The following is a 21026-nucleotide window of genomic DNA, read 5'->3' on the forward strand; positions in this document are numbered from 1 at the left end:
TTGTTTTGTGTTGTCACGTTTAATTTGTTCCACTCCTGCCTAGAGTGCCTCCGTCAACACTGTGCGTCTCTCTGTGCTTTGTCCTGTGTTGTCAAGCACATGTATTGTTTTCATTCTTTTTCATTACAAGACAAAGAAGAAACACTTTCTGCGTTGAGCCTTGAGTTTGAATGTGATTTTGCTTTCCGAGGCTTTAGATGGATCAATAGATGACATTTTGAACAGCTAGAGGCAACATTGCAGTATTTTTAGGGAGTGTTTGGAAATGAAGAAAAAAGTCCGGCTTCTGAAGCCGTGAGGATGTTACAGAAGTCGCTCATTTAAAAGTAATTCACTGAGTGGGACACATGGAAAATCAATGCACACTTACTACCTCACTGAAACAAAGCTAAAATAATGTGAAAGTTTTCGACAATCCCCAGGAATCTTAGAAACGCAGAGTCAGGAGGAAAAAAAAAAAAAAAAAAAAGAAGCACCGTTTTCATTTTCTCGCCCTTTGGCTTCTTTTTTTTTTATCATCTCACTGTACCATCTGCTCCCTGCTCTCTCTCTGCAGATCGTTCTTCCCGCTCACCTGGACAACGTCCGGGACAAGCTGGCAGAAAACATCCACGAACTGTGGGGGATGAACAAGATCGAGCTGGGCTGGACCTATGGCAAGGTAAAGCTGGTCTCCATCATCGTATTCAACACACACAGAAAAAAAAATGTGTCGAGGTGTTTGGACGCACACGAAGGTCAACTGAGGCCACCCACTGTAACAAGCATCGTAACGGCCCATTAACTCTACAGTCTTGTAAAGAACAGCACAGCAGTGGAGGTTTTATTCTCTTTTTATTCACTGAGTGTGACCTGTTAGTTCTCCTGGCTACAGGAAGGAAGACGGCTTAATGATGCTTTGTGTGAGAGGAAGTTTTTAGTCTTCATCCACTTAAGAGTAAACAACGATGCACATTTTCTATTTAAAGTGAAGAATCTGTTTCAATACTGTTTCAGTTTGAGGAAGAATCCCAACATCAGAGAGGATCAGAGAGGTTACTCAACTGGTGGGTCGGGACCCAAAAGTGGGCTGCGGAGGGTCACAAATGTGAACCTGGAAAAAAATGACAAAGGGCAAGAGTTTAAACGTTTTTTGTTTTTGTTTTGTGTGTTTGTTCTGCCGCGCTTTCTACTGTTTTTGTACGATCCAAACTGCACTATTTTTATTGAAATAAATCTGATCGTTTTAAAAATTCCATAGATTTGGGGTCGCGATTTAGAAAGAGGGTGTGGGTCCTGAGGCTACACCAGTTGAGAACCGTTGATCTAGATCATTCTCTTTGTTATAAGGTTTGCAGAGATCATCAGGCAAGGAGCAAGTAACAAAACCTCCTGTCAACAGGCGGAAACCTCGAGCAGAACCAGACGCATGTTGAGCGGCCGTCTGCTGCAACTGTGTGCGATTCAGACAGAAAGATGGATAGAGACAAACAAGTAGAGCAACAACAATAACAACAGCAATTATAACAGAATTATGCCTATAATGCCAATAACTAAGGTAAAAAGTGAATTATTAAAAGGGACAGCAGTGTAATGATGATAATGTTCCATAATAGTGATAAAAGTGTCTTCAGTTTTTATCAAAAATATCCCGTCCCATTATTGTTTCCTTCCACAAAGGTAGGCGCCTTCCTGCCATAGAAGATACCGTTCAGCACAGATTACTTAGCATCGGTGCGAGCTGCAATTAAAGCACGCAAATGCTCCCATCAAAAAAGTAATGACTCACATCAGCTGTTCGAAAAGTAAGTCGAAGTAAGGCTTAGTCATTCTTCAGATAGAGATCACAAAATGTTAGATTTTTTTCAGTCAGATGCTCGGAGGTTTGCCAGTTCACCTTTAATAACATCTCCACAGTTTTTTCTCAGTCTCTCTCTCCTCCATCATTTCACTGTCAATCACCGGCCGTGTTCACAGCCCAGACGTCTGCTCAGAAGTCCGATCACACACACACACACACACACACACACACACACACACACACACACACACACACACACACACACACACACACACACACACACACACACACACACACACACACACACGCGCGGCCTCGTTTTTTGTACTTTAGTGCTTATCACAGAATCGCTTCCCACTGAACCCTCCCGCACACAGCAGCCGTTTGACAGACTTAATGAGTGTCGCACCTTCCAGGAGTATGCCGTCTACATTAATTAAGACTGGGATAAAGCTCTACACAGGGGAGGGGGGGGGATAACCCAGATCATACCGTTTATTAAGGAAAACATCTATGAGCAAACAGCTGCTTGGTGTTTCATTTTGCTGTAACGAGCATTAAAGAGCTCAAAGTGACATTGACTACGAGACAGACGCCTCTCAGATCTTTGGCAGGCAGGATGATAATTAAGTTGGAGCGACTTTGCTGCTCATCAGAGTGTCTGGCCTTTTCTATGTATAGGTTTACCTTTCATGTACCTCATTTTTTTATTTAACCCGCGCAAACGTTTCATTGTCAGACAAAGTGTCGACGGTGGAGTGTCTGAAGGCAGCAGTGAGTTGCCGACTCTTTGGCAGATACCTGAGCTTCTTCTTCTTGCCACAGTTACTCTCTTCTCTTCTCTGAATCTGCTTCATTAAAAAATCAACACCTAAGGCTTGAATTATCCCACGTGGAAAACAAGACAAAAAAGCGTCAGTCAACAAACCGATGCAGATTAATTTGGCTGCGGTCCAGTTTTGATGAATGTTTGAAAGCAGAGCCGTGCTTAATCATCTTTTCCTTGTGGGCGTTTGCACAATTATGGGATAGACGGGCTCATACCAAAAGAAACAAAAGAAAAACGACTCCAGTTTTTTGTTGTTGTGACGATGTGAAACACACAATGAACAGGCGCTCTTTCTCCTCAGGTTCGAGATGACAACAAGAGGCAGCACCCGTGCCTGGTGGATTTCACCAAGCTGCCTGAAACCGAAAGGAATTACAACCTGCAGATGTCTAGTGAAACACTAAAGTAAGCCCGGGACAGTTAGCTAAATAATCCAATTACTTATTCATGGAACTGCTGAATGCAGTGCAGGAGCAGATTACAGCTGTGATTGAAGCAGTGCTTGTAATGACTCGCCGCTCCAGAGTGAATTACAGTATGGATTTTGAAGAAATCTTGGGTCCAAAGTTTGTTTCGGGCTGACTACTGAGTCATCTCCCTGTAAAAACATTGAGCCTGGCGCAACAGTTCAAGCTCAATAACTGCTATGTATACACACAGTCGTATCCTGCTATTGTTTGCAGAGTTTGAATTGATCAACCTGATTTATCATCGTCTAATGAGCCGGGCTTAAATCACAGCAGTCTCTAATGGGTTCTGCTGCTGTAAGGTTGAAACTTATTCATATAAAAACGGTTACAGTGTCTGAATATGGATATCTTTTATGTTCTTTCTTTCTGTTTGTAAATGTTCTCTCTGATCCTCAGGACCCTGCTGGCTCTTGGATGCCATGTCGCTCAGGTCAATGTTAACGCTGAGGACGATCTGAAGAAAATCAAACTTCCCAAAGAGTAAGTATTACGTTTATATTTATATTTTCTTATCCAAGCCGCTGTTTTTTAAACATCAACTAGACACAAACACGATAGATTTAACACTATGAGACATGATATGACACATTAGATCATTAAATCAATAGATAAACAAGATCACATGTTAATCTTGATTTAATTTGAAAATAAACATTCAGAGAATAATAAATAATCCTTGCAAAAATTAGATACATTAAATAGTGATAGAATGTATACATGATTTGTTTTACAAGTAATAAATAGGATTCTTTGAAAAATGGTAAAAACCTTTTTTCAATGCATTTTAAATCCACTATCTGAATCACATGGAAAACACGCCGCCAAACATTAATTTAATTATCCATAATCCAATAAAGCATTTTTATAACTCACTTGATACAGACTTTTTTAATTTACTGATTCAATATTTTTCTTGGCTTATGTCTCAGAGCTTTACTTTTTTTTTGTACCCAAAGATGGAAAAAAAAGAAGTTTTCTGGATGTGATTTGATCCCTGTTTATTGTCTTATAGAAAATGACAGTGTAGGCATAATGTTCATACAAGGCTTTATTTTTCTACTGTAAATTTCCTGTGCAGCTACATGATGTCTAACGGTTATAAGCCTGCGCCACTGGACCTCTCTGAAGTGAAGCTGAATGCTGGTCAGGAGGTTCTAGTTGATAAACTGGCCGAGAACGCACACAACGTGTGGGCCAAAGACCGAATCAAACAAGGATGGACCTATGGCATCCAGCAGGTAACCATGATCGGTCTCTACATGTATGAACAAACAAACAGTATATTGCTTTTAAACATTTATATTGATGTTTAAATTGAGGCCACTCTTCTGTATATTTCCTCTTCTGTATTACTCAACTTTTCATGTCTGCGTCAGGATTTGAAGAGCAGGCGTAATCCTCGCCTGGTGCCGTATGCTTTACTGGACGAGCGTACTAAGAAGTCTAACAGAGACAGTTTGAGAGAGGCCATCAGGACTATGGTGGGATATGGATATGACATTGACCCCCCAGACCAGGAGGGTGAGAACATGTTGCTGACACATGCTTTGATTTGTTTTTGCTAAGTTTGAAATGTAATGTCCAGTTGATTGAAGTAAAACTATTGGAACCTGTAAACATTTAATTTACAAGTTTAAAAAGATAAGGTATCATTATCTGTGATAAAACCAGTTAACAATTAAGGAGTTGCGATTTGTAGAACAATTCCTACCTCACGCGTTATTCTAGCCAAAAATTCTGACAATAGAAAGCCATTAATGCTGTTGATTAACCGTCAATGTTTCACCCCCAGCCCCCCATATGTTGGATGATCAGAGCGTCGAGACCACCCGCCTCTTCCGTGTGGAGCAGACCTACGCACTGAAGACAGGAAAGTGGTACTTTGAGTTCGAGGCGCTGACAGGAGGTGATATGAGGGTTGGCTGGGCCAGGCCGGGCTGCAGGCCGGACGTGGAGCTGGGAGGAGATGACCAGGCCTTTGTGTTCGATGGCTACAGGGTAAAGCACTTCTCTTACTTACATATTTTCTGTCTCACTAAAAACAGCAGTCATATTTTTCCATCCCATACTACAATTGTACAAGGTATGGACAGAGGGATGACCGGCCCGGCAACAAACTAGGGGATTTAAAAGACACAAATATTGATTTAATTGGTTGATCCTGTTGATAAAAAAAATATATATAAGAGAATGATTTTACATCTTGAAGAAAATTAGTCTTCTTATTGAATATTTGTTTAACAGAACATTTGAGATATTAACATAAATTGATTTCAGACTATTTTGACAGCTTTTACAGTCTGATCACTTTATTGTAAAATCGACAAATTGTCCTTCTTTTTAAGGGTCGACGTATGCACGCAGGAAGCCGCTACTTTGGACACCCCTGGAAAACGGGCGACGTGGTCGGTTGCATGATCAACATGGAGGATAAATCCATGATTTTCACTCTGAACGGAGAGCTCCTGATCACCAGCAAGGGCTCTGAGCTCTGCTTCACTGACTTTGAGACAGAGGACGGTGAGCGCTCCACCGCATACTCTCAGCAAACTTTCTAATTGAATTCGTCTTTTTTCATTAATTTATTCTGAGTGTGTTTAGCTGGAAAGAATCTCCGGAGGTATGACTGGGTTTGTTTAACAGTTAGCATGAGGGGAAAAGGGGGGAAAGAAAACAGTGCTGAATGCTAACAACGTTGCATTTTAATGACGTCCTTTGTGGCCGTGGCCCATTACTCTGTAAATGAAGCGTCCTTCAGGACAAGATGGAGAGAGAGAGTCAGGGGAGTAAAGTTAAATGGTTTGAAATTAATTGTTTCAGTTAATGTGTGATTCTGCTGTGTAGACAGTTTACAAAGTACAAGATTTTATGAACAAATATCACACACCTATTTTGTATTTATTGTGATTTTTTTTTTAACCAGGGTCATAAAGTCGCCTCTCTCATTAAATGTCGGTCTTGAGGGCAGAGAAGCAGATCACATCATTAGGTTACTTTTTAATTAAATTCACCTGGAAAAGTTTCACAACTTCTCTCAGGGAGGAAGAACTCACATAGCAACAAGACATGACTGAACGATTATTCACACTGTCAGAAAAGATCAATATTTGCCAAGTAAACCCACCTAACGCCCAGAACCTTTTCCTCCAGGTTTCATCCCCGTGTGCAGTCTGGGCATGACTCAGATCGGACGCATGAACTTGGGCAAGGACGCCAACTCCTTTAAGTACTACACCATGTGTGGCCTCCAGGAAGGCTTTGAGCCCTTTGCTGTCAACATGAACAGAGAGATCACCATGTGGTTCAGCAAGCGCCTTCCCACTTTTGTCATTGTACCTCAGGATCACATGCATATCGAGGTGAGGAAGCTTTTTTTTTACTGTAATAAATGTTGTTGTTGAAGGTATTGTCCCATACCTCTTATTTGGTTTTTAGAGGGTTAGGTGAATGTGAAAAAGTGTTTCCAAATTACTTTTTTTCGCCTTTTATTTGGCAAATTTGATATGAAATGGGAAACGCACATGCTTTGTCGGCTACATCTTACTTCTTTAAGGATTAAAGCTCCTGTGAGGAACTTTTGGTTTGTATTGATTTTGGCACCCCCTTTTGAAAAAGAGATACATCAATGTTTCTTTTTGTCCTGTACATGGATCGGTAGTGTTCTCTGCAGGAAAATCTCATCCTGCGTTCTTTTAACATCCATAGAATCACTCATGGTGAGTCTTTGCCTTGAAAAATGTAAACAGAGACTGTTTCTGTTAATGCCTGAAACTTACCTTAGGGCAGCTAGGTCAGGCTTTAAAACAACAGAAATAATCTCTCTTTATGCCGATGATCTTGTTTGATTTTATAGGTATTATAGAGGCACGGCGAGATTTTGTTTTCTGTCTAGTAAGAAGTTAAAAACTAATCAAAGGAGATAAGATATGTATTTTTCAATCAGCATTTTATCCATAGGAAGCAATCTACTTAGGGCTTAAGAGTAATTTAAGATTCAAAGCTCCTGTGGGGAGTTTTTTTTCACTGGTTAAAAAACTGACTGAAATTCATTCTGATTGACTTAGAAAATGAACATAACCATCACTAACATAACCAAGACTGATAATGTCTTTGTATTAATTTCTAATGTGTGTAAACACTGTTGTCAGGTAGATTTTGAACAAAGTGAGTTACGGCACACTGCCGAAAAACAGCCTCTGTTTACGTTTCCTCAGCAAAGATTCAAAGAGTGGTAGGTGTGACTGTTAAAAGACAGCAGGATCATTTTTTAGCAGCGCTGAAATCGAGCTCCTCACAGGAGCTTTAACAATATGAATACAAGAAGATAATATGTTAAACTTATGTTAATTTCAAATTTGGACTATGCCATTATGGCAGTATCTAAAATCCTGACTGCTACCCTGCTTACTAGTATCATAAGAATGACCTTTGACTAATGATTGGCCAGTTTCTAGCTTGCTCTAAAGGCTCTAATAGACAGGGCTGCTGGTGTTGATAGACACATTAATGCTGAAGATTGATTTCCATTTTTTTGTATTTTGATCCCCTCCTCTTAACCTGTCAGGTCACGAGGATCGACGGGACGGTAGACAGCCCTCCCTGCCTCAAGGTCACACACAAGACGTTTGGCACACAGAACAGCAACAACGACATGGTCTACTGTCGTCTGAGCATGCCCGTGGAGTTCTACTCTGCAGACAAGTTACTGGAAGAGTCAATGAAACGGAGGTCAGACATTAAAACAACCAACCAGCCCTTCTCTATCACATGCTTCAACATATACGTCACCAAATTCACTTCTTTGGTATTCAAATATTGATGATATTGATCAAATACAGGGTTTTATGGAGACTCAGTACAGTAAATTCATAAAAGCAAGTTAAAAAAAAGATGTCTTCAGGTCATTATTGATCCATATTTCTGTTTTGAAAACTGTCAGCCTTTACTTAAGCTAATTACTAGATAATTTTTTACGTATTTGGACAGCATTGCAATGGGAACGCACTTCCCAAAGTTAGTATTTCATGGCACTTGACTTCAGCATTATCCATCTTTTACACATAAAATTTTGCTTCATTACACAGAAAATGACCGGATGTGATGTCAGAACAAAAACAGCTTGCTAACATAAAAGTCTCTTATTATCTCAGCCTGACATGAAAACATGTTTTTGTCTCTGCAGCCATCCTCCCAAAGAAGATGGAACTGTTGACTATGGAAGCATCACGACTGTAACTCAACCTTTCATTTTTCAAACATCCTTGCAGACGACTGCTCTCTGTTCACAAAAGATGACCTCTTTTGTGTGTATTTCTTTTCATGGCAGTACTACCACTCGGTGAGAGTGTTTGCTGGACAGGACCCTGCGTCAGTGTGGGTGGGCTGGGTGTCGCCTGACTACCATTATCACAGCAAGAACTTCGGCCTCAGCAAGACGAGGACCGTCACCGTCACCCTGGGAGACGAGAGGGGCCGAGTCCATGAGAGGTGAAAAATCCCTGCTGTTTCACGATCTGGAGTTTACAGGATATCATGAAGCAAAGAGAGGTGTTACAGGGAACAGTAGATATATGGGGCGCGCGACATAACCGCTAAGCCATATGGCACCTTGTTGGGTTCTTTTGATGATATTCAGCTGTGTCTGGGAATTTGCATTTGCAGCTCTGGCACAGGTCAAACCTACAGGGCCACCTTTAATTTACAGAACAACTCCATCGTTAGAACCACATGCTCGTGGCCTTTTGGAGATTAGGACCCTGATGTAGTCCTGAACAAAAAAATAAAGTTCTATAACTTTAGAATAAAGTTTTTCCAGAGTTTTGACCTCCTCGTTAACACAGGAGAGGTCATAAAGGCAAATTCATTTAATACCGTCTCTTTTTTTCCTGTTCTGTGCTGCCGCTTGCTGCCGATGTGATTCTGCCCTCTTCTTAGTTTTGCTGCATTTTATTAACAAGCCTCCCCACAAGAGGTTAACCTGTTGTCGCAAGTAAAACTTTTTCAAACCTGAGTGTTGTGAGCAAAATGAGGGGAAAAAAAAGTCAAATAGAGATCGGTGAAAACAATACAGAACATTCTGTACCAGCCAGTATTTGTTGCTCTATTTTATATTCTCATTTAGCACACGAAGCAAATTTTTATGTTCTTATTTCTAGTGTCCAGAGGAGTAACTGCTACATGGTCTGTGGAGCAGACGCAGTCGGCCCGTCTTCCTCCAGCCGCTCCAACTCTGACCTTGAGATCGGCTGCCTGATCGACCTGGCCACCGGGCTTGTGTCTTTCACTGCCAACGGCAAGGAGCTGCCTACAACCTATCAGGTAAATAAAGAGCTGTAGTACTGTAGTCGGGCTGATGCACAGGGAGAGTGTGTATTGCAAACGTCAGCATTTTGGATCCAATTATTTCCTTCTCGTGCAGTAAACTTTTTCGTTACAAATCCACTGGAAAGCAATATTGAAAAAAAGTCGTTGAAAGTTTGGTTGTTATTTCTCGGCTCCATGACTATTACACTCAGAGACTGAAAAAGTTTTGAGTGTTTATGCTGTAAATAAATCTTTGTGATGAACGCAGTCAGACATATTTGTGTTGCTGGCAGGCGTTCAAAAAACATCTTCCGTTCTATCTGCCCATCAGGTAATGCAAACACATTTTCTCTGCATTAAATAAAAACCTGCACAAATGCTCGAAGGAAATTATGCAGCTGCATTCTTGTCTGCTTTCAAAAACCAGAGCCTATACAAAGACAGACATCTGCTCTGTAAATCCTGTCTCGTCTCGCTGATCCCAGGTTTTAAACGCATCATATTGAATACCTGACTAGACATCCAAATGACGTCTTGAGAAGCTTTTTATCATTTAAGTCTCGTTCTTTTCTTAATGCCTCTTATTGTCTCCTGTTTTTATCTATTTGTCCAATCCTTGGTTAAGCCAGGAATTGGCATTTTAAGGAAAGAGCAAGCCTTCTGAAAGATTCAAGAGGTTTTTAACCTGCTAGGCTCGACAGCTATTGTTGTTTTCCCCCCTTGTTTGTGTGTTTCTTTTGTCTCCGATGGTTGTCATCAGTACACCCACTGATCCTCCTTGAACTCGGATTCAAACCGCCAGCTTTTCCACAGGTTTAGAAGTTAAAATAATAATAAAGTTTATTTATAAAGCACTTGTCAAAAACCAACGTCACAAAGTGCTTTACAGAAAAAATCCCAACAGTCAAATACACAACAATAAAATCCTATTGAAAAAAGCATGACAAATAAAACAACAGCGCAGCAATCATCCAACTAACAGAGAGAAGAGAAACAACCGAGTCAAAGATTGGCTTATACATATAAAACATCATGGATGAAACAAAGATTATAAGAAGGCCTTATGATACAAATGTGTTTTTTAAAAGTGATTTAAAAGAAGATACTGATGTAGCTAGTCTGAGAGAAGACTCTCTGACATTTGTTGAAATTGCCACCAGGACAGATTCCTCTATCTCCGCCAAGCAGACTTGCTGTCCTTTTTATTACATTTTGGTACATTTTTTAAAAGCCTATATCTCAAAAAAGATAAAATCCATGATAACGATGCTTGTTTTACTTCCAGGTGGAGCCAAATACCAAACTGTTCCCTGCCGTGTTCGTCCGCCCCACCAGTGCAAACCTCTTCCAGTTTGAACTAGTCAAGATCAAGGTTTGTCCCTTTTCTTATCCGACAACACATAAAGCCTGAAGATGATAATGTTTGTAACGGTGGACGTTGATATCACCAGAACAAAAAGAAAAGTTTGAGTAATAATAATAATCCTGCTTGTGAAATTGTAGCATTGTGGTACAATTAAAAGAGCCCCATGATTTGTAATACTTGGTTTGTCAAATGTTCTAATTGTCACTTTTTCCCACTACTAAATGTTTCTTCCTGTTTGTTCTACTCTTTTCTACCAGGATGCAATGCCGCTCTCTTCTGCCATATTCAAAAGCGAGCACAGGAACCCGGTGCCGCAGTGCCCTCCTCGACTGGATGTGCAGACCATCGTGGCCGTGCTGTGGAGCCGGATGCCGAACACCTTCCTCACCGTGGAGACCGCTCGGGTCAGCGAGAGACACGGCTGGGTGGTCCAGTGCCTGGAGCCGCTGCAGATAATGGCCGTGCACATACCTGAGGAGAACAGGTCTGAGAATGACAGAAATTCAGTCTTAGATCCAGCTGTAAATATTTTCATCTGCAGGACATGAACGGTTCAGTCCTGCAATGACATGTAGGGTTAATTTAGTTTCTTCAATGAAAAGTCTTTCACCCTAATGTTTCCCTGTTCTCTCTTAGGTGCCTGGACATCCTGGAGTTATCAGAGCATGAAGACCTGAGGAAGTTCCACTACCACACCTTGAAGCTGTACTGCGCCCTGTGCGCGCTGGGAAACACCCGCGTGGCCCACGCCCTCTGCAGCCACCTGGACCAATCACAGCTGCTCTACACCATCGATAACCAGTACCTCTCTGGGATGCTGAGAGAGGGCTTCTACAATGTCCTCATCAGGTTTGGTAGATGCAGTTGGTTTAAACAGAGCAGAATCAAATAAGGTATCGATTGGAATAGATGATTCAATTGTTGTTTTTTCATTAGTTTGAGAAGTTGGCTTTTCTTTCTAAACTTTCTAAACTTAAAGCTACTATCAGGAGTTTTAAGCTCGAACCAGATGAACCAGACCCAAAAAATAAGTTTGCCTCTTTATGACCTCCAAACACAAAAGAGAGCATTTTACATCTTTATATGGTAATTTTGAATGCCTGAAACTGCTGCCAGGGGGGAGGGGGGGTAGGTGTCAAACAAAGTTTTTAGCTGCTCCTTTCACCTCCCACACCATTTACTGTGAAACTGAATGAGCAGCACACAAAGTTCAGTTGTTCTAATAAATCCTAATATTGCCTCTGTGATGTATGTCTACGGCGTGCGCCCAGACAGAGTTATTAAATCTCTCCTCGGGCGCTTTGAGACCGTGTAAGGTATCAAAGGTGTCACAAAAAAATGCAGTTAAAAACGAAGGCTGTTAACACCCATGTCGGTGGGGAGGAGAGAGAGAGAGTGTTCGGTCACTCTCGGCTCTTCTCAGCAGCTCGTCGCGTAATTGCTGAGTCATTCTTATTGATCAACAACGCTGTCATCCTCGTCAGATATATTATGGTAATTTTTACTCTCCTGGGCTCAATAAATCTCACCGGTTGCACATTTGTACCGTTTAAGGAAAGTTATATTCCGAGGCGACCGAATGGTTATATCCTCAGAGTTTAACGGCAGATGCCTCCAGGTGTGTGTGATGATCGCACTGATTCATCTTTCCATCATCAGCATCCATCTCGAAACCGCAAAGGAGGCCCGTCTAATGATGAACAACGAGTTCATCATCCCCGTGACGGACGAGACTCGCTCCATCAAGCTCTTCCCGGACGAGTCCAAGCGCCACTCGCTTCCCGGCGTGGGCCTGAGCCCCTCCCTCAAGCCCCGGGTCAACTTCTCCCCCGTCGGCATCATCAGCACAAAGCGCCACCAGTTCCTCTACAGTCCGCAGATCCCCCTGGGCGTCCTGAAGGAGAAGGCCATCAGCATGCTCACGGAGGCCGTGCAGGGCGGAGGCATTCACATCCGAGACCCCGTGGGCGGAAGCGTCGAGTACCAGTTTGTCCCCATCCTGAAGCTGATCGGAACGCTGCTGATCATGGGGGTCCTCACCAGCGAGGAGGTGAGGCGGATTCTCCTCCTGATCGACCCCAACGTGTTCGGCGAGGCCAAGGAGGGCGAGGAGGGCAAGGGGGACGAGGCGGCGGGGGAGAAAGAGGAGGTGAGCAAGAACGAGGAGAAGGCCGTGGAGGCGGGGGAGGAGGAGACGAAGGAGGGCAAACAGCCGGTCAAAGGTCTTCTGGAGAAGTCGCTGCCCGAGTCCGTCAAACATCAGGTAATGAAAACATGCCGATAAATCTCAGTAACTTCAGATACCTCGTCAATTTGTATGCCAACGTTTTAATGACATTTTCATTTTAGCCGTCGTATTTACCTTCATCAGATTTGGTACATTTCCTCCTCATTCATCAGCTGTTCTGTGCTTTTATGATTTATCTCTTCCTGAGGAGTGGCTGCATGAGTGCGCAGGAAGGCAGCTGTTGAATACTAATGCTCCTATCCCATATGGGCCACAGTAGTTTAATCTACGTTCGGATGTTAAGCCATTCGATATAAAAATTCATCAGAAGAACAAAAAAGTGAAACTTGCTTTCATACATTTTTAATGCGTCTCTGTTGTTTCTCCAGATGTGTGAGCTGCTGCACTACTTCTGCGACTGCGAGCTGAAGCACCGCATCGAGTCCATCGCGTGCTTCTCCGACAGCTTCGTGTCCAAGCTGCAGTTCAACCAGCGCTTCCGCTACAACGAGCTGATGCTGGCGTTCAACATGTCCGCCGCCGTCACCGCCAAGAAGACCAAAGAGTTTCGCTCCCCCCCGCACGAGCAGGTGAAGAAACACACTACTGAGCCAGGGGCAGCGTAGCCGGTACATTGTTCACATCCTGTGCTTGATGCTCAAAGTTGTTTGAGGTATTACATGGAAACAGAAACTCAAGAATGAACAAAAAATAATGACCTTGACTGGAACAGAGTCGGAGGCACAGACTGGAGCGCAGTGTTTTTGTTGTTCCCGAAGGAGCTTTTAGTTTCTTTTTCATTCCTCAAATTTCGTTTCAGCGGGTATTCTCAAAGGGTATCTTGAGCCATATGTCAGACTAAATTGAACTTGGACTGAGAGGACTGTGCACCGAGAGTCAAACAGCTGACATTTAACAGTAGGAAATTGTTAGCACTCCCGAGGGGGGAATTTGTGCTATAGTGTGTTAAACTTTAAATTTATAGTGCATTTATAGGTCGAAAGATGCATTGTGGAAAAGTGTAGAAATGGCAGCAGTCCATTTATCTGTAGTTTCCACTTGTTTCCAAGGTTGAGTACAAGTTGTTTAAGAAAAACTGACTGAAAGCCTCAAACCTGTTAGACTTACAGATGAAACACCTGTGAGACCCGGGCTGCTCAAAAAAAAGAACCGAATGAATCCTGCAGACAGAGCAGTCTGTGCCATCTGAACCCTTCAGACTAAAATACCTCCCGGTGGGTTTAATCAGTCTCACAGCAGATGTTGAAGCAATCGCGCTTTTTTTACTTTTCAGAAGGTCACACTCGAGTTTCGCTGCGCCAGGCCGCGAGGGGCGATGGTCACTGTGAGGGCAGACTGGCCCCTGATTGTTTATCTGGGTCAACATTAGTATTTTCTCTTGTAACAGCTGCTTTTACAAGGTGAAGTACTTAAACATGTGATGAGCTGCACGTATGGCACACATACAACTACAGCAGCTTCAGCCGTGCTTTTACAGACGACTGTATTATTCATCACATTCATCTGATTACTGAAGATATTATTTAAATGTATTTCAGCATTTTTGTACAATAAATTCTTGATTTTTTGGTGGCAAAGTACTGGAGAAAAAGAGGAATTTTGTGTAAATCATTGTACATTGTACTTCTTGTGATGAAAGACACAACAGAAAACTCAAAGTACTTGGTCTTTTTCGATTCTCTGATTTTTTTTTAATTTTCAAAATCCAAAACAAAAAATAATTTATTTTGGTAGCAAGTAACAAAATATCTGCTATTAATCTTCATTTTTAGAGTCTAAAGTCACTATTATGGAATGGGTCCTCGTTTCCAGTTGTAGCACAGAGTCTACAACAGAGAGAGTCGGAGATGGAGGGAAAAACTGTCTGTATGGAAAACATAAACAGGCAGAACACAATCTGCTGAAACAACATCTCGTCTCCAATCAGAAACAGAGATTAATTTGATCACAATTAAATGACCTCTATAAACCGAAAAAACCTCATTCAAGGGGCGCCAGTGGCCTAGTGGTTAGTTCGCATGGCCCATGTACAGAGGCTACATTACTCAAAGCTGGCAGCCTGGGTTCGAGTTTGCATGCCATTCCCCACTGCCCCTCTGATTTCCGACTCTATCCACTCTCCCACTCCTCTAATCAAGGCATAAGAAGCCCCAAAAAAATAAACAGCAAGTAAGTGCAGCTAACAATCCTTTCTAGATAAAATAAAATTCAACTTGATTCAACATCTGCCTGACCCTGTGTTGTAACAGCCAATCAGCACAGGTTTACCAACTTCCTGGAGTGCTAAAGTAATGAATCACTAACTATCGGTTATTTCAAAAATAAATAAAAATAGGCCATTATTGCCCGAGACATTTATTGTCATCAAACAATAGCTGATTGGTTACGGGATTGACCTGCTGTGAGCTGGGATTGAGATGTTGTAAATTCCTCCTTTCTGCTGTTTTAAATAACAAGAGGAATACAAAGAAGCTGTTGAAATATTTTTTTTTGAAAACCGTGTGATCTGGCTGCTTTGTGACTCAGTGTTTTTTTTTTCTTCCGCTCAGTGTGTAATAACTGCGTCAGCTCACCGAAGAGCCCTGGGGGGGGGGGGGGGGGATGCTCAGATCCTAATGAGTAGGCCCCCTTTCAACATCTGCTTCTCTCTCAGGGTGTTTCACAGCTCAGAGAGACATGAAACGGCATTCTGCCCGGTAGCCACACAGTCCTCTTCTTCTGTTTGTTTTCAGATCAGTCGCTTTTGTGCCGAGCAGCTCTTTCACACAGCGGCTCTGTTGGAGAGTGAGAGATGAAAGTTCCGATCTGCAAGACTGCAAAGCTTTCCTCTTTTCTGAGGGTTTTAATTGCTCTTCTTCTGAGCTGTAAAACCGTGCAGATAAGCACAGCTACTCTGATCCCTGAGAAAAAGAAGTACTGTCGTGGTCAGCAGCAGGTGCTCCGTGCAGGCAACACTCTCCAAGATTGCTGTTTGTCACTTCCATGGTTTATTAAAAAGCTCAGCCTGAAATAGACATCAGAATCGCCTAAACTGGACTCTGCATTTGCTCAGCCTAAGGAAGCAGCGCATGTATATTTAGCTCGTCTTATAGTTAGCTTGTGACATAAAGCAAGCACGGCAGATTTGTATCTATTGAGAATAATTCATCTCGGTTATGTGATTAAGAATTACTGAAAAAAAAGCTTAAATAATCAATTTTCAGACTATCTCCCTCTGAATCTATCACACAGATTCTATCAGACAGCCCGTTGTAGACTCACTGCAGGACACTACATGAGTGTTTTCTGCTCTTGAGTGTGACTCTGAATAACAATGGTGCTTTCCTCCTATGTGCCTTCCTTTTATTCATCCCTGTCACGCTTGTGTGCTTTTCTTTTTTTTTTTTTTTTTGCTTTATTTCTGCCTCCCCTCCTTTCCTCCCTCCTGCTCCGTGACAACACAGTTTTGTATTCCCTTCCCCACTCTAGTGCTTCTCTAACTTTTCTGTCAACTGTTCGTTGCAGATCAACATCCTGTTGAATTTCAGCGCCGGGGAGGACTGCCCCTGTCCCGAAGAGATCCAGGAAGAGCTCAACTCCTTCCATGAGGAATTGCGACTGCACTGTGGTAAAAGTCCAGCTGCTCACTCAGATTTTTTTTACCTTTTGGGGTTGTGACATACTGAATATAAAGGTAGCAATACCCTGAATTGTACATAGTGGAGTAAAGACGACCTTAGAAAAAGACTGAAGTCAAACTCCCTCTGGGTTTGTTGTTTTTAGCTCTGTGTTAACACTGACGGGACGATGCTTCCTTTAGCTTGTTCATGTTTCACTCAAAGGCCCAAACTTGTATCATATATACAGTTTTTTTGTTGCATCAACCACACAATCTCCAACCGTTTAACCTGCCACCACGTGGGAAAGAGAGACGTCACCGCCCACTAAGGGGCGAGATAACGGTCGCAGTGTCGTCGCAAGAGTAACTCAGAGGGAGAACCAACAGACTTTCAAAACCGAACAAAAAATATTTTCTTTAGACAAACAGATAACAACCAAATCAGTCGTCACTTGAAATTGATCTCACAGATACATTCTGGGGATACAGGAAGGGGGGCGGGGTGGGAGGATGCGGGGGGGGGGAGCTGAGGGATGAAGGAAGTGTTCTCCCAAAGTGAGTTTGTTTTGGTCTGAGAATCTGCTCATAGTGGGCTTTAAAGGTTTACCAAACCAATGACTGTTGATGATATGAATCAATGTTTTTTGGGGCATAATTTTCTAAAAGTTATAAAGTGGACGCTCTCAGCCACATGGACCTTTACCTTATCTGGTACCAGAAATAATAAAATGCCAGATTACCGTGGTAATAACTCACTGCAATCTTGGGATCAGTGAACCCCCAGCTATCATATGATGAATGTCTTTTTTTTTTTACTGGAGATGAAACATACCAAATTAAAAGTAGTCTCTCCTAACATAGTGGAAGTACAGTACCACAGACTTTGTCCACACTTAGCCACAAGTATACGTCTTCCACTTGCAGGTATTCCCATTGAGGAAGAGGAGGAGGAGCAGGACACTTCCATAAAAGGGCGTCTCCTCGCCTTACTCTACAAGATCAAGGGTCCACCTCAGAAGACAGAGGAGGAGCCCACAGAGCAGGAACAGGCTGCTCCCAGTAAGTACCTCTGAGCAACAAATAGGAAGAACACAATGTGAAGAAAGGGTCAGATGTAGAGATGGATGACCCTCGACATATAAAGTCTTAAAGGAAGGAATCTGGCTCGCTCCTTCCATCTGTGGCTCGCATATCTCACAAACTGTTCATCCCATGAACTTCACTTTGCTGGAGTGTTGCTGAGGAGCCTACTGATGCGAGTTTTGATTTCATTAAAATAATAATAACTTTATTTTAGGAACTTTATTAAAACAGGTTTAATGAGTGCTTACCTTTAAACAACAGAACAACAATAAAGGAAACAAAGTAAAGCATAAAAATAATGTGAGGTAATTGTTTCAAACAGTCCAGATGGTGGCGCCATAACCACAAACCCAACTTTTTTTTGCATTGCGATTATCCAAATAAGGCACGCCTACTTGTGGCTGAAAGGAACGTTTGACAGAAGGTCATCAATATTTGAAATAAAGAAGTACCCTGTCATAGCATGGCAGCATTTACATTTCTCTAAATACTTAAAGTGTTAGATGGAAACTAGGAAAAGAGGTCATATTCAACCCATATTTTTAAACTCTTATCAGCCGATATTTCATGAAGACTTGAGTGGTACTAACTTTGACCATTTTGACTTTGACCTTAGGACTACATTAGTAACACAGGATTTGATTGTCCTTGTATGTGCATCTTTTCAATAACTACTTGACATCTACAGGTTTGCTGGAAACAGCGGTCAGCCATGACACTCGCCGAACTCTTCTATCTTTCTTTGATTTTTCTCTGATGGACCACATTCTTTATTCACACTGGTGTTAAAAAAAAGACCCTGAAATAAGTCCAGATCCATCCTTCATAACTGAAAAAGAACATAAGCATCTTCTCAGCTACCAGTTAGTTCGACAAGTACTTTGCTCCTCAGTGGTTTTAATATTCATTATTGCTGCCCTGCGCTGAAAGCTTGGCCATGTTCTGTTCAAATAACAGAAGACTAATGGACAGCCATCGCTATAAATTTTAATGCACAACTCCAGCCTCCCACACCTAACATACATTATTAAGAAGCGTCATAGGTGAACAGATGGTGGGATTACAGAGGATTCTTATTGAACTGCATTAGTTCAAATACAATTTATTCACTGAAACAGACTTGTAACTAAATCCTAAAAAGAAAATAGAAAACCAAAGTTTCCACATGCCTCGCATCGTTAACTGCGACTCATATATGGTAAAACATAATGGCTAAAATATCTGTTAACAAATAGGTTTGCTGTTTCTTGTCACTGGAGAAACGCTTTAACTGTTCTGCTGATGACATGTGAGTCTTTTGTTAAAAGGCCAATTCAGACTGTTGTTTCAAGGTGCAATATTTATGTTCCTTGACGTTTCGCCTACAATCTGACTGTTGCAAAGGCCTAATGGGGGAACGAAGTAGGGCCCGACCAATATGGGATTTTCGGGCCGATGCCGTTATCAATATTATGAAGTGAAAAATTACGATATGTCGGCCGATATCTTTTTTAGATTAATGTTCGATCTCTAGAGAAAGATAGACGTAGATATAGACATTCACATTTTTTCGCGTCGATCCCGCAAATGCAGTTATGAAACATTTGTGGAAAAGATATTCAGTGTAACGTAGACAAGATGGTCACTGAACTGGAACATAAGTCTAATAATATCAACGCATATCTGCGATAAAATTTGCAGATACCAATAGTCACTTGATATGCTGATATCGGTCAATATTATTGGCCGGCAGATTAATCGGTCGACTGTGTGTGTCTGTAGAGCTCTAGTTGTTCTGTGCTTCAGAAACGCATTGAGAATTCACAGACTGGGACAAGAATACTACACCATCACGGAATCAGTATGAATGTATGAAAACGTAATGACGGATGAGCTTAGTCAAGGCACTTTTGCGGAACTGCAATAAAAGAAGAAAAGGGCTACTATTGTCTTTTTAGGACGTAATGACTTATACCTGAAATATTCAAATTCTAGATGTTGTAAAAAAAATGTTTTAACTGTCTTTGAGCTTTTCTTTCAAAGCTCTTAATTGACCTCCACATCACATACACTTAATCTTCGTCTTAATAGAAGTTTTTATTGCATGATACAATGATAATTAGTTTCTTATTATATTTGGATTAGGAGATGAAATACTACCTTGTTGGATGAGGGGGGATATAGCTTTTTGTAAAAGTGCTGCACTTCGAATTAAAAAGCATTTTAGAGAAGTAATCAAACTCGTGTTGTGAGTTGCAAATTAGCTTGCAGACTAGGTGGCCTTTCTCTGTTTGTGATGACTTCCATGTGTGCCTCTGTTTGGGACGATGCAGAGCAGATGTGAATCTGCAAAGCGGTCACCTTCACCTCTCTCCATCCCTTCCTCTAACTCCATATCTGTACCGTTTCTCATTAGTATTCTGCTTGAATCTGACCCTCTTGTATTCTACAGATGTTTGACCGTTTGAATTAAACGCTCAAAGTTCAGCTTTACTTCTGGAATAATAATGTTGTGATGTGTCGAGGTACAACGCTACAGCTTCGCTTCTTTATCATTTCAGTTCACTGAGTTCATCTTCTGTTCTGCCCTGTTTTATTGTTGACTGTCGGTAAGATAAAAGTATGTTATATAACCTTTATAACCTATAAAGAAAACCCTTTAAAAAGAACCCCCTCATGGGATACTTTCAAAATTTCAACGGCCTGCAGAACCTAACCTTCCAGCGTCCTGTCTCTATCATGCATCTTGTTTGTTTTTATGTGTGAATGAGTTTCTTACTTTTTTAAAAGTTTGCCTTTGAGAAAATTGATTTGAGAAAACCAGAATTTCGGCCCCATGTGTTCTGCAAATATATAATAGAAGTGACAACAAATTGAATCTTGCTCTTAATCTTGATATATCCATCTTGTGTTTAATACTGTACTGCAGATGTGGATACAATGCACGAGGCACACTCATGTAATTCCTATTCTTTTAACCACAAACTTTTTTTTGCGATGCTTTAAGAACACACTATCCAGCTCTGTATCCACAAAAAGTTGCTCAGCAGTCTTTGATAACAGCTTTTTCTTTTTTCATAAAGGTTCTCTCTCTAGAGTCAAACGTTTTTTAAGGTTAAGCACTTTATTAGACTTACAGCGATACAACACTTTTGTCCCAGATTAACATTTCAAGTGCTACATTTAAAGCTTTCAGAGATGGACAAAGTGTTATTTTATCTTAATTAATAGCACAAATTACCACAAAAAAACCACATTCAGAGTGAATGAAGGAAGAGTGCTCAAGGTCTACAGGCTCATATTGTACAAAATATGAAATCCTCCTAGTTGGATTTGTGGTCATGAAAAGTAAAAATTTATGTCTTATACT

At 41.5% G+C, this 21026-nt stretch overlaps 1 protein-coding gene across 4 annotated transcripts in view; it reads left to right on the forward strand.

The window, feature by feature from the left end:
• The window catches only part of ryr3 (ryanodine receptor 3), a 128841-nt gene that overhangs the window by 53037 nt on the left and 54778 nt on the right, over window positions 1-21026 (forward strand). For all 4 annotated transcript variants that reach the window (XM_061051727.1, XM_061051728.1, XM_061051729.1 and 1 more), the window contains 19 exons: window positions 557-661; window positions 2911-3014; window positions 3476-3559; window positions 4158-4317; window positions 4456-4600; window positions 4872-5077; window positions 5425-5599; window positions 6230-6438; window positions 7644-7807; window positions 8262-8310; window positions 8406-8566; window positions 9235-9397; window positions 10668-10754; window positions 11006-11232; window positions 11385-11597; window positions 12408-13011; window positions 13365-13565; window positions 16501-16603; window positions 17519-17653. In XM_061051727.1, the coding sequence (XP_060907710.1) occupies window positions 557-661; window positions 2911-3014; window positions 3476-3559; window positions 4158-4317; window positions 4456-4600; window positions 4872-5077; window positions 5425-5599; window positions 6230-6438; window positions 7644-7807; window positions 8262-8310; window positions 8406-8566; window positions 9235-9397; window positions 10668-10754; window positions 11006-11232; window positions 11385-11597; window positions 12408-13011; window positions 13365-13565; window positions 16501-16603; window positions 17519-17653 (3295 nt within the window). The remainder of the gene's footprint in view (window positions 1-556; window positions 662-2910; window positions 3015-3475; window positions 3560-4157; window positions 4318-4455; window positions 4601-4871; window positions 5078-5424; window positions 5600-6229; window positions 6439-7643; window positions 7808-8261; window positions 8311-8405; window positions 8567-9234; window positions 9398-10667; window positions 10755-11005; window positions 11233-11384; window positions 11598-12407; window positions 13012-13364; window positions 13566-16500; window positions 16604-17518; window positions 17654-21026) is intronic.

This window comes from Labrus mixtus, chromosome 12 (genome assembly GCF_963584025.1).
Source record: "Labrus mixtus chromosome 12, fLabMix1.1, whole genome shotgun sequence".
NCBI classification, from domain to species: Eukaryota; Metazoa; Chordata; class Actinopteri; order Labriformes; family Labridae; genus Labrus; species Labrus mixtus.